Below are 14,698 nucleotides of genomic sequence, written 5' to 3'. Positions count from 1 at the left end.
ATGTGTATATTAATCTCTCAAGATTCGGGGGCCGGCGCGGGTGACAGGTGAGTTGCGGCGGGGAGAGAGGGAGATCTCCCCGCCGGCCCCCGAATCTTTAGAGACGAGCGGGGAGATACTCAGCTAAGGCACTACTCGCTCGAGTACTGTGCCTTAGCGAGTATACTCGCTCATCTCTAGTGTATATATATTTATATATTATGAAAAGAATTTTCATTACTTGTATGATTTTATAGGGCAAACTCAAAGAAACTATTTTCTGAGAAATATATGTCTCAGAAAATCGTTTTTGCTGGGTTTGCCTTTTAAAATCATACAAGTAATAAAAATTATATATAATATAAAGAATATGACTTCTGATCATGGTCTAAACATGTGACCTGTAAACATAGTATTGCTGCATCTTAATTTGACACGATAACATTCACTCTTTTTCTATTCTCGGCAGAGATTTCCTCGGCGGCACGGAGCAGCAATAAAACCACTGAAGAAGATCACTCAGATGCTTGTGCGTGATTTGGGGACCAGCAGCGTGACGATCCCTGTGTGAGGTTGACACTTACTGTGTCAATGCTTGCCTACACTTCCACATGGGATATAGTCCATTCCAGTGTCTTTTGGGGTACAACTCCTGGATAAGCGTGACTTTTTATTTTCGCGTTGTAATTTATTGTTTTTTTGCCTGCAGTTGTCAGACTGTGATGGGACTTGCATTGGATGTTTCAAGTAACAGTATCCTAAAACCAAATGCAGAAATCTCTGAAAGAGCCTTCAGGAGAGGATGGATTATCTGTTACTTGAAATCCCGGTGCTTCCCCTGTGCCAGTGCCGTGACGGTGAAAAGTTACTGATGATGATGAAGATTGTTGCCCTAAATGGGTTTTTAAGAGAGCTGCTATATTTTTAACTGGAGGAGCTGTGTCCCATAGGCACTATCTACGCAATAACTTTAGAGGTTGTGCATGCTACTGTGATTTCTAATGCTCAGATTTCCTATATTCAGTACTTCCTCTCTGATAGCACATAGGTGTCTGGTTATGTTTGGAGGTGAGTGGTTATTGGTTCTACCTTTCTTTATGATCTAGAAATGTAGACTGTCGGACGTTTGCACAGATTCCACTACCCAGCCTGAGAATAATGTACCTGTAACATAAGGCATTAGAGATTTAACGAACGGGCAGGATCCCACATGAGGACGTCTTATCGGAGAGAATCCTATTTTCCTTACCATAGGTAATGAAATCTGTAGTATAGTAGGATTGACTAGTGGGTAAAGCATAGTAAAAAGGAGAAGTGGGATATCCGAAGGGACGGTAGAATAAGGTTTTTTGGGAGGGGAGTTTAGTAACGAAATCCAGAGGTCTGACCCTGATCTGGATTTGGTTAGTAAAATGTGACACTCTCATTATTTTCACTTTGGGTATTCTTATAAATAGATTAATTACATCTCCACTACAATGCTCCACTCTCACCCAATTCAGCGGCTTGTGACCCTCCAGCTATGTGAAGTCCTAACCTTGCAGTTAGGAAGAGCTGGAGAGCCTCAGCTAGCAGAATGCAGAGGTAAGAAGTAATATATTAATATTGAAGAGGTTTCATAAACGCACATTACACTCTACAGCTGGTCTGTTTTAACATGCTACCCTTAATGGGATCACGGGTGTCAATAAAACACTCCAAATTACCATGCCCTATAAGGGCTGAACTCTTACACATGCGCTTATATCCATAGTTCAGACACTCCGGTCTACTTGGTATCATGCACTGTCTATATACGCCACTCTCGAAGATCCCATCTCGCACAATGCTTTAGCATCCAAGCACTAGAAGTGGATAGCAGATGGTTTTCCATAGTGGCCGTGAAAAAGGATTTACTCCTACGACTGGAAATATGTGCATATTCCTTTTTAAGGCTTACTTGAACTACTTATTGTGCACCAATGGAACAAATGTCTACATTTTTAAAGTTGACTTTATTATTTAGTCCTTTTAGTTGACAGAACGGAACTAGAAGCTTAATATTTTAATGTAAACCTGCAGAACGGAGTTACAAAATTGCAGCCTGTATCATTTCTAAAGTACCAATCTGTTTCTTCCATTATGTGTTTTGCTATTATCTGCATTTTAAATGTTAAAAGAAATAATAATAATTTGAAACCAGCGTCTTCCAGTTTTTTATAGGACACGACTATATAAGCAGGAGACTTGTGGGATCTGCTGCTCAAGTCCTTACAGTATACAATATGGATAAATGGTCTGGGAGCCTGAACGGGGGGGGGGGGGGGGGGGGGCACTATTCTTCTTATCAAAGATGACATCTGATGTACTTTCGCCCACATTTATTAGTCCGTTTACACCAGAAAATTTGCAGTTTTGAAAAGTGCTACTGTTTTATGAAGGGTGAGCACGGTCAATGACTTGTAGTGACACTTATTAATAGTAAAGCAAGAAAATGGTGAAATGGAGCGCGAATAGATGAAATTTTTCTGACTTGGGGAAAACTTTTTTTTTTTTTGTTCTGTATAGACTGGCATGTAAAACACCAGTCTCAATAAATGTTGGACATTGTTTATGAAAACATAACCTTTTGTAAAAAAAATGCTGAATAATTCGTGTTTGACCAAAGGTCTGACCTGTGCAGAGCCTGGGACGCACAACATTTCCAAACGATACAAGCTTGGGATACGTGTAACGTGACATTTATGTGCCTGTGGCTTATCTATAAAGAGACCAAACATATTGGCTATCAGAATGCTAGAAAAGTGCCGAAACAGCATGGAATTGACAAGTGGTTTGATTAGGCACGGGGTGAATACGTAGGAAACTGCTTGCCCCTGCAGAAAAAAATGGATGCCAGCACTTTAGGCTCCTGTGCTCTTGATGATGTTCTTGGACGCAATGCACAGCATACAGACGTACAGTGGACATTCATATCCAATTATGGTCTGTGATGAGGACCAAAATGGGACATGCTGTATTTTTCTTTTTTTTTTCCATGCAGCCATCAGTCCATGTGTGGGGAAAAAAACAAAAACACGTTTGTGTGTACAGCCTAGTTGGCTATAATGGATCCATGTGCTGTCCGTTAAATACATGGATGGCACATGGGCCGAATATTTGTGTTCATAAGCCCTTAACTCCTCCCCGACATGCACTGTACATGTACGGTGCAGCGGGTTAGTAGTTCGCAGTTGTAACTTAGCTGCAGTTGTAACTTAGCTGCAGTTGTAGAGCTCCTCTCCGATCCTTGTAATTTAACACTTTAGATGCTGCTAGCAGGCGGCAGCATCTAGAGGGTTTGAAGAGGGCTCCCTCCTTCACCCCATTGGCACTTCCACAATCCGATCATAGCATGCTAATTGTTGCCATAGCAATGGGAGGTCAACTCATGACCACCTAGTCTGCCATGTATGGTGGCCTCTTATGGTCACTGCCATCACTAGCATTAATAGACCTTACTGTCAATGAAGAATTTGACAATTATCTAAGCGATCAAAGGAATGCACTTTCAAATTCCCTTGTGGGCTGAATAAATGGGGTTAAAAAAGAATTTAAAAATATATGTTTACGTGTAAACCCCTTCCCTGAAAAAAATAAAATTGTAATTTTCCCAATAAAACGCAATTTTTTATTTTATTGGTGAAAAATGCTAATTAAAAAATGTTACTTTAGTATCGATGCATTAGTAATGATAGATACTGTAACATTTTTGTAGCTTATTCCACATAAGGGCCTCATGGCGAGCATTGTTAAAATCCGAGATTGGGGATTTCTTTTTAGCATCCTGCCTCACAAAAATGAAATAAAAAGTCATACGCACCCTAAAATGGTACAAAGGGCAATTTCAACTCATGTCCCAAAGTAAAATCTATATGTAAATTTGGTATGTCCAGAATTTATAATGGTCAATGGCATGTGGGATAATCACCACTAACATGGTGTCATGTAAAAACATTCTTTGAATCACTTGTATAAGTAACAGCGGTCCAAACTTTTTACTACTTAGTGACACCTGTAAAATTTGAAAAATAGGGCCCAGTCAGGTAGACCAAAACTGACTGCAGGAGGCCGGGTGACTCATCAGGGTTCATACTAGTCATGAAAAACCTGGAATTTGATGAAAGTCATGGAATACCTGGAAATGTCATGGATTTCTGTTTTCTGTCATGGAATTTTTTTCTGAGTATTAATAATTTCTGAGATTCTTGTGTGTTCTAGTTCTGTTTGTTCAAAACCATTTCTTTGTTCCATTACAATCCAGTATTGTGTTTAACACTATAGTCCAAAGGAAGAAAATTGTTTGGGATAAACAGAACTAAAAACACACAAGAACCTCAATACTGAGAGTCTTAAAAAAAAAATACAAAAAATATTTCAGATTTTGAAGTGCATTAGGGCTCATGTCCACGGGCAAAATATGATTTAAGATCCGCAGCGGATCTCCCGCGTGCGGATCCGCACCCCATAGGGATGCATTGACCACCCGCGGGTAGATAAATACCCGCGGATCGTCAATAAAAGGGATTTAAAAAAAAATGGAGCATGGAAAAATCTGGACCATGCTCCATTTTCGTGCGGGTCTCCCGCGGGGACGGCTCCCGCGGGCTTCTATTGAAGCCTATGGAAGCCGTCCGGATCCGCGGGAGACCTAAAATAGGAATTTAAAGTATTTACCATCCGTAGCGGACCGGGAAGGTCTCCTCTTCCTCACGGCCGCATCTTCCTTGCTTCGGCTCGGCGGATGTGCCCGGCGCATGCGCGCGGCACGTCGACGACGTGCCGCCGGCGTCAGGAATTCATCCGCCGGCCGAAAATGAAGATCCGGCCGTGAGGAACAGCTGACCTTCCCCGCACGCTACGGATAGGTAAATGCTTTTAAATTTCTATTTTCAGCGCTCATGTCCGCGGGGCAGGAGGGACCCGCTGCAGATTCTACATGTAGAATCTGCAGCGGATCTGATTTTCCCCGTGGACATGAGGCCTTAAAGTTTTTGTTCTCAACCGGCCTCTCATGGTTGGATTTAAAAAAAAAAAAAAAAAAAATTATATAACTGGAAATAGCTTGACTACCCGGGGTGTCTTTTTATTTTTGTATATAAAAAAAAAAAACAATAAGGGGGCTTTCACCCTTGCGACAAAATCATGTGTTTTTTGAGCGATGCGAAAGTGGAGAATTATGAAACCAATGATTTTCAATGGTACTCTTCACATTTGCGATGCTGCGAAGGGGAACGAAATCACCGCATGTCCTATGTTTCTGCATTTTGCCTTTTTTTTTTTTTTATAAATCTACCATGTTTTCCTCATGGAGACTCCTTTTTATCACATTGCAAAGCAGAAACTTGTGACTTTCGTGCAATGCGTTTTTATCATTAGAAAGTCCTATGCTAAAAAAAAAAAAATTCGCAAGTGGCAGCCATGTTTTTCAAGAAAATGCAAATCTGACGCTCAAAAATCGCAGGGAAAAAGTTGCAATTTTCATGTAGCGATATTGCGATTTCCAGTGTGAAGGAGCCCTAAACCTTTGTGTGTATTTTGAGTTTCCCGAGTGTCATTGAAAATCAAGAATTTGCCATGGAAAATTTTTTTTGAAAGCATGTATGAACCCTGGTCAGACATCCTTTTATTGGTAAGTGGTGATGAGATGAAGAAACGTTCCTATGTCTGCCCTTGGGTCACTGGAGGTTGGAAAGCGGGAGAGATGACAAACGGGCAGTGCACTTAGTAATGTCCCTTGCAGCTCTCCCCTTCCCTGCATAGGCACATAACCAGGAAGATAACCTTTGCATCCTGCTCCCCAATGTCAAATGGGAGCTACACCCTGAAGCTTTGGTGCTGCTAGAATTGGAAAGCTAAGAATCTGGGCCTTGGGGCTCCTTCACACTGGTGAGAAAATCGGGTGATTTTCTTGCGTTGCAAAGGGGGAGTAAAAATGCATAATTATGAAACCAATGAATTTCAATGCAGCGTGAAAAAAAATCATCACAGCATGTTTTCTCTTTTTGCGATATCGCCCATTGTTTATAATCCTGCGATAGCAGCAGCCCGGGATTTATTCATCTTCGCGGGGAGTCCTCTCATCCCTGAACACTGTGGCAAGGTCTTCAGTTATCCAGGGGTTCCATGTACATTGTGAGGGCGATATCCGGCTGTGAATCACAGGGTGTTAAGTGATGCGGGGACCTCCCGCAGGGCTGGAGGAATACCCTGCTGCTGCTGTCACAGCAGAGCAGGGGAACGCGATGTTCTCCCACTGTTTTCAATGGGGCGGTCACTGCTTCCTCCCCATTTAAAGCAATAGAGTGAAGGGAACCCCCGCAGTGATTCTGGTTTCACATGAAAATGCCTCGCAGCCAGGGGTTCCACACGCATTGCGAGGGCGCTATCACTCTCGCCAGTGTGCAGGAGCCCTCAGAATGATACTAAGCTCTAGCATTTGGGATGAGTCTATATGTAGCAGCCACAGCACTGCCAGGGTAATGTAAGAAATATATGCCAACATAGTTTTCAAATTTGATTGTTAATGGCCTAACAACCGGGCTGTTAATCTCCAATTTATCATTAGAATTGCACATTCAATAACAATTTGAAAACTGCCCTGATTAATGATTTTAATTAATGACTCCTCAGCTGCTTCAGTGGAGATAAAGTCTACACATCCCTGTAAAAATAGCTGAATCATTTGCGATTTATTTCCACCTTATGTTATGACCCGTTATCTGTATGATCCTGTTAAAAACAATCTGAAATGATTCATCCTCGTCGCATTTTGTTTGACATGACAAAAATACGGCATTATAATGGGTGTGTAGACTTTTTAAACCCTCTGTGTGGAGTTGCCCTCATGTTCTGCAGTATTTAGAAGTCATAACATTTGTCCTTGAGCACAAGTAAAAAAAAAAAAAATTGTCTATTTTGCTGATTCTTATGGTACCCATTCATTCAGGTAAAAAGGCAGACCCTGGCAGCAGGCCCTATGGTTATACATTTCACACTTGGCACTGTCCGCTACAGTTGAGTTGTGGGGACCACATTTTATGTAGGTCCTCTTTTGTCTGGTTGTTCACAGCAACGTCGCGTATCTTTATGAATAAAATACCTCCAGGATTTCACCGGAGCAGCACCGATCCTATGAAACACTCGACCCCAAGACATCTGGACCACCCCTGATACACGAAATTTCAGGCGTGCCCTAAAGACTCGCCTCTTCAAGGAAACATACTAGCTCTCCTGACCTAGTTTCCCACCCTGAGCTTACTCCCTTCATGTACGCTCTCTGCTTCCATGCCTCCTGCACCACCCAACCCTCTCCTGCTTGAGCTCCCCATGCATTAAAAGCGCTTTGGAATAAGTTGGTGCTATAAAAATAAAAATTATTATTACTGTACCTTCACCAGCCAGTCAAGCCTTCCTTCCTGTGCACTTATCTCAGTTTTTATCAAGGATATGGTTTGATCCTAGCCATCAGATCTTCCTAACAACATATCCAAAAGCAGCCAAAGGTTGAATGCCCAAATTAATACTTTATGGCCAAGGATTTGACCCTTAAAAGTAATCTGTCACCATGTGTTTGCAGTCCTCACTGAGCGCAGCATAAGGTAGTGCCTATCGCACTGATTACAGTGATACTGGTATGTCTGCTGTTTGTATCTGTGCAGCAGTTTTGGAGAAACTTGCTTTTGTTGAGTAGCAGCAAGATACAGAAGTAGTCTTGCATATTTATGAGCTGCAGGCTAGCTATATCCACTCAACCACCCTGCATCTCTCTCTGCACAGTAAAAAGGAGACAGTGGTCAATAAGTGGAAAGCAGAGTGGGTGTAGGTAGCCTGTAGCTCTTGAATATCCAGGACTACCTAAAGTAGTCCTCTGTGCATGTGCTGCAACTGATAAAATGTAAGTTTCTCCAAAACTACTGCACTAATCCCCACAGCAGACATCACTGTAATCGGTGTGACACACACCTTATGCTACCCTCAGAGAGGAGTGCAAAAATATGGTGATTAGTCTAATTCTTTCTCCTTTTCTAGTACAAGTTGGTGGAGGTTCGTATAGCTGCATATAGAAGCATAGTGCTGAAAGACAGATCTCTGTCATCGCCTCCAGAATATAGTGCATAACTTGAGGCCTCCTGCCGCACGGTATTGTTACCACTAGCTATGAACTCAACTGACCCATCTATGTCAGTCCCTGTTGTGTCAATGCAGTAAAGAGAATGTATGCCCGATGTGTAGCATGCCATGTGTTTCATGGGTGCTTCCTTCTAAATACACAATGAAAAACCAAGAAATTTTTGGAGATGGAAAGAACCCTTCATGACTTCCTGGCTGCGTATGCAGCATTTCATTTCACTTTAAAATTAGAACTGGTGCCCACAGAATATAGTGCTCTATAATAGATGTAGGGAAGAGTGAGCTAAATATAAGACTGTGCTTCCACCTAGGAAAAAAAGTCCTTTTTAATAAGTAAATCACCTTCATGCCTGAAACAGTGTCCTATGCAACGCTCAGCTTATATTGTGTTCAGAGCAATATTTTTACCTCTCCTACAGGACGGCTATAGATTTATGGCAGACCAAGCTCAATCTAAGTGCGGTGCCCCACCATGAAGCGTTCTCTGTATGATAGCCTTGAAAATCATAATGACATTCAGTGGCAAAACTTGAAAGTACTCCTTTAACCCCTTCCCGCTCCTGTACGTAAGGGTACGTCATGGAGCGTCGAGGTATGTATGAAGAGAGGTCGCGGGGCGACCTCTCTTCATACAGCGTGGGCGTCAGCTGTTTATAACAGCTGACACCCGCGGGCTATAACTGCAATCGGCCGTTTGGCTGATCGCGGCTATTAACCCTTTAAATGCCGCTGTCAATTCTGACAGCGGCATTTAAATCCCTTGAACTACGTTCGGGGGTCCCACACGGCTGTGCAGGTGTCATGGAAGCCGGGGGCCTTCTGAAAGGCCCCAGGGCTGCCTTAGCAGACTGCCTATCAAGCCAACCCCGTGGGGTGGCTTGATAGACTGCCTGTCAAACAGCAGTATGCCGTAATGCTATAGCATTACGTCATACTGCAGAAGCGATCAAAGCATCGCATGTTGTAGTCCCCAAACCCCCGCCCCCCCCAGCACACGCATAGGGCAGCATATAATTTACTTTCCCCCCCCAATACACACATAGGGCAGCATATAATTTACTCCCCCCCCAGCACACACATAGGGCAGCATATAATTTACTTTCCCCCCCAGCACACACACATAGGGCAGCATACAATTTACTCCCCCCCCCCCCAGCACACACATTGGGCAGAATATAATTTACTAACCCCACAGCACACACATTGGGCAGCGTATAATTTACTCCCCCCCCCCCCTTCAGCACACACATTGGGCAGCATATAATTTACTCCCCCCCCCCCCCCCCCCAGCACACACATAGGGCAGCATATAATTTACTCCCCCCTCCCCCAGCACACACATTGGGCAGCATATCTTTTCCCACCCCCCCCCCCAGCACACACACATAGGGCAGCATACAATTTACTCCCCCCCCCCCAGCACACACACATAGGGCAGCATACAATTTACTACCCCCCAGCGCACACATTGGGCAGCATACAATTTACTCCCCCCCCCCCCAGCACACACATTGGGCAGCATATAATTTACTCCCCCCCCCCCCCCCAGCACACACACAGGGCAGCATATAATTAACTCCCCCCCCCCCCCCAGCACACACATAGGGCAGCATATAATTTACTCCCCCCCCCCCCCCCAGCACACACATAGTGCAGCATATCATTTACTCCCCCCCCCCACCCAGCACACACATAGGGCAGCATATAATTTACTAACCCCCCCCCAGCACACACATAGTGCAGCATATAATTTACTAACCCCACCCCCCAGCACACACATAGGGCAGCATATAATTTACTACCCCCCCCCAGCACACACATGGGGCAGCATATAATTTACTCCCCCCCCCCCCAGCACACACATAGGGCAGCATATCATTTACTCCCCCCCCCCCAGCACACACATAGGGCAGCATATCATTTACTAACCCCCCCCCCCCCAGCACACACATAGTGCAGCATATAATTTACTAACCCCCCCCCCAGCACACACATAGGGCAGCATATAATTTACTCCCCCCCCAGCACACACATAGGGCAGCATATAATTTACTCCCCCCCCCCCCCCCCCAGCACACACATAGTGCAGCATATAATTTACTCCCCCCCCCCCCCCCCAGCACACACATTGTGCAGCATATAATTTACTCCCCCCCCCCAGCACACACATAGTACATCATATAATTTACTACCCCCCGGCACACACACAGGGCACCATATAATTTACTCCCCCCCCCCAGCACACACATAGGGCAGCATATCATTTACTCCCCCCTCCCCCCAGCACACACATAGGGCAGCATATAATTTACTCCCCCCCCCCCCCCAGCACACACATAGGGCAGCATATAATTTACTCCCCCCCAGCACACACATAGGGCAGCATATCATTTACTCCCCCCCCCCAGCACACACATAGGGCAGCATTTAATTTACTAACCCCCCCCCAGCACACACATAGTGCAGCATATAATTTACTAACCCCCCCCCCCAGCACACACATAGGGCAGCATATAATTTACTACCCCCCAGCACACACATAGGGCAGCATATAATTTACTCCCCCCCCAGCACACACATAGGGCAGCATATAATTTACTCCCCCCCCCCCCCCAGCACACACATAGTGCAGCATATCATTTACTCCCCCCCAGCACACACATAGGGCATCATATAATTTACTAAGCCCCCCCCAGCACACACATAGTGCAGCATATAATTTACTAACCCCCCCCCAGCACACACATAGGGCAGCATATAATTTACTCCCCCCCCCCCCCCAGCACACACATTGTGCAGCATATAATTTACTCCCCCCTCCTCCCCGGCAGGATTACCTTGAAAACTGACCTAGGTCCTAAGAAGTGTACAGGCGCGGAGGCTGCTCTTCCTCCTACTCGTGGGACGCTCTCTAGGGCAGCATATAATTTACTCCCACCCCCCCCACCCCCAGCACACACATAGGGCAGCATATAATTTACTAAAAACCCCCCCAGCACACACATAGTGCAGCATATAATTTAATAACCCCCCCAGCACACACCTAGTGCAGCATATAATTTACTAAGCCCCCCCCAGCACACACATAGTGCAGCATATAATTTACTAAGCCCCCCCCAGCACACACATAGGGCAGCATATAATTTACTCCCCCCCCCCCCCAGCACACACATTGTGCAGCATATAATTTACCCCCCCCCCCAGCACACACATAGTGCATCATATAATTTACTACCCCCCCCCAGCACACACACAGGGCACCATATAATTTACTCCCCCCCCCCCCAGCACACACATAGGGCAGCATATCATTTACTCCCCCCTCCCCCCAGCACACACATAGGGCAGCATATCATTTACTCCCCCCCCAGCACACACATAGTGCAGCATATAATTTACTCCCCCCCCCAGCACACACATAGTGCAGCATATCATTTACCCCCCCCGCCAGCACACACATAGGGCAGCATATAATTTACTCCCCCCCCCCCCCCCCCAGCACACACATAGGGCAGCATATCATTTACTCCCCCCCCCCAGCACACACATAGGGCAGCATTTAATTTACTAACCCCCCCCCCAGCACACACATAGTGTAGCATATAATTTACTAACCCCCCCCCCAGCACACACATAGGGCAGCATATCATTTACTCCCCCCCCCCAGCACACACATAGGGCAGCATTTAATTTACTAACCCCCCCCCCCCAGCACACACATAGGGCAGCATTTAATTTACTAACCCCCCCCCAGCACACACATAGTGCAGCATATAATTTACTAACCCCCCCCCCAGCACACACATAGGGCAGCATATAATTTACTCCCCCCCAGCACACACATAGGGCAGCATATAATTTACTCCCCCCCCAGCACACACATAGGGCAGCATATAATTTACTCCCCCCCCCCAGCACACACATAGTGCAGCATATAATTTACTCCCCCCCCCAGCACACACATAGTGCAGCATATAATTTACTCCCCCCCCCCAGCACACACATAGGGCAGCATATCATTTACTCCCCCCCCAGCACACACATAGGGCAGCATATAATTTACTCCCCCCCCAGCACACACATAGTGCAGCATATAATTTACTAACCCCCCCCCAGCACACACATGGGGCAGCATATAATACACTCCCCCCCCCCCCAGCACACACATAGGGCAGCATATCATTCACTCCCCCCCCAGCACACACATGGTGCAGCATATAATTTACTAACCCCCCCTCCCCAGCACACACATAGGGCAGCATATAATTTACTCCCCCCCCCAGCACACACATAGTGCAGCATATAATTTACTCCCCCCCCAGCACACACATAGTGCAGCATATAATTTACTCCCCCCCCCAGCACACACATAGGGCAGCATATCATTTACTCCCCCCCCCAGCACACACATAGGGCAGCATATAATTTACTCCCCCCCCAGCACACACATAGTGCAGCATATAATTTACTAACCCCCCCCCCCCAGCACACACATGGGGCAGCATATAATACACTCCCCCCCCCCCCCCCCAGCACACACATAGGGCAGCATATCATTCACTCCCCCCCCAGCACACACATGGTGCAGCATATAATTTACTAACCCCCCCCTCCCCAGCACACACATAGGGCAGCATATAATTTACTCCCCCCCCCCCCAGCACACACATAGGGCTGCATATAATTTACTCCCCCCCCCCCCCCCCCCCAGCACACACATAGGGCAGCATATAATTTACTCCCCCCCCAGCACCTTGAAAACTGACCTAGGTCCTAAGAGGTGTACAGGCGCGGAGGCTGCTGCTGCTTGCACAGAGGCGGCTCTTCCTCCTACTCGTGGGACGCTCTGTTGTTTGGTGCTGCAGTCCTCAGCGCTTCAAGAAGGCGCCTTGTGATTGGTTGTGGCAGCTGTTTCCACACCAGCAAGGACCATTGTATTTCAGCCGCACTTCAGTAGCGGAGAGTGATTCCAGCAACCTAATTGGTTGTTGGGTACACACACCCCAGTTTGAGGTGTGGGGGGGGGGGGTGTACCCAACAACCAATGAGGTTGCTGGAATCGCTCACCGCTACTGAAGTGCGGCTGAAGTACAATATATGCGGCCCCTTCAGCAGCGCTCTGCGCTCACACTAACCTGCTATGTGTGGAAGCGGCCCCTTCAGCAGCACTCTGCGCTCACACTATAGCAGGTTAGTGTGAGAGCGCTGCTGAAGGGGCCGCGGGATTGTTCCTTTTAGAACAAAAGTTTCCGGCGGTGCCGCGGACCGGCAGTAAACACCCAACGGCCCGGCCCCGGTCCGCGGACCGGTGGTTGGGGACCCCTGCCGTAGGGGAACTTTAAAGTAAAGTAAAAAATAAAGTTTTATTAATTGTACAAAAAAAAGTTATAAAACTTTAAATCCCCCCTTTTTGCCATATCTATTATTAAAAAATCGGAATCATAAAAAAAAAAAATATGTATTTGATATGCCACGTCTGTAAAAGTCCGCTCTATCAAAGTAGCGCATTATTTTTCCAGCACGGTGAACGTCGTCCGAAAAAAAACTAAAGAACGCCAGAAATGCACTTTTTTAGTTACCCTGTCTTTCAGAAAAAACACAATAAAAAGCGATCAAAAAGTCATATGTATTCCGAATTGGTACTATCGGAAACTACAGGGCATCCCGCAAAAAAATCAGCCCTCGCTCGACTACGTTGACGGAAAAATAGAAAAATTATTGCGCACTCAAAATGACTGCAGAAAATAATTGAAAAAAATTAAATGGCTTTGAAAAAAAAAAAAAGAGTAGTACAGTATAAAAAAACCTATACAAGTTTGGTATCCTAGTAATCGTACTGACCCATAGAATAAAGTTATCATGTCGTTTTTGTTGCAGTTTGTGCGTCGTAGAAACAAGACGCACTGAAAAATGGTGGAATGTTGTTTTTTTTTCATTTTACTCCACTTAGAATTTTTTAAACGTTTTTCAGTACATTATATAGTACGTTAATGCCATTAAAAAATAGCAGTCGTCCCGCAAAAAAACAAGCCCTCATACAGCGACGTCGATAAGTAAAGGAGTTACGATTTTTTTGAAGAGGGGAGGAAAAAACGAAAATGGAAAAAGAAAAAAGGGCCACGTCTTTAAGGGGTAAAAAGGGATTGTGTGCGATCAAGAGAATAGAGTGAGCTACAATACAAGGCAGCAGCCACAGGCAAGACTGGTTCGTTTTTTGGATTGTAAAGTTGTCAAATTGCATACGATCTAGTCTAAGGGCGCATTCAGACGACCGTATATCGTCCGGGTATTCACGCCGGCCGATATATGGCGTCTCTCTCTGCAGGGGGAGGAGGCTGGAAGATCCGGGAGCTGTGCACTGAGCTCCCACCCCCTCTGCCTCCTCTCCATCCCCTCTCCGCCCCTCTGCACTATTTGCAATGAGAGGACGTGGGATGGGGGCGGGGCTAAGTTTCGGGAATTAGCTCTACCCCTGTCCCGCCTCTCCTCATTGAAAATAGTGCAGGGGATTGGAGAGGGGGTGGAGAAGAGGCAGAGAGGGGTAACATCAGTAAGAGAGCCATTTTAG

General features: G+C 45.7%; 1 protein-coding gene across 2 annotated transcripts in view; it reads left to right on the top strand.

Moving 5' to 3' along the window:
* ABHD12 (abhydrolase domain containing 12, lysophospholipase) overlaps nucleotides 1–2,157 on the top strand; it is an 83,713-nt gene extending 81,556 nt beyond the window's left edge. For both annotated transcript variants that reach the window (XM_066595798.1, XM_066595797.1), the window contains exon 13: nucleotides 449–2,157. In XM_066595798.1, the coding sequence (XP_066451895.1) occupies nucleotides 449–479 (31 nt within the window). In that variant the 3' untranslated portion in view covers nucleotides 480–2,157. The remainder of the gene's footprint in view (nucleotides 1–448) is intronic.
* Nucleotides 2,158–14,698: the final 12,541 nt, after the last annotated feature.

This window comes from Eleutherodactylus coqui, chromosome 3, assembly GCF_035609145.1.
Source record: "Eleutherodactylus coqui strain aEleCoq1 chromosome 3, aEleCoq1.hap1, whole genome shotgun sequence".
NCBI classification, from domain to species: Eukaryota; Metazoa; Chordata; class Amphibia; order Anura; family Eleutherodactylidae; genus Eleutherodactylus; species Eleutherodactylus coqui.
Note: the sequence above shows the minus strand (reverse complement) of the source record. Positions and strands in the feature narration are given on the sequence as shown.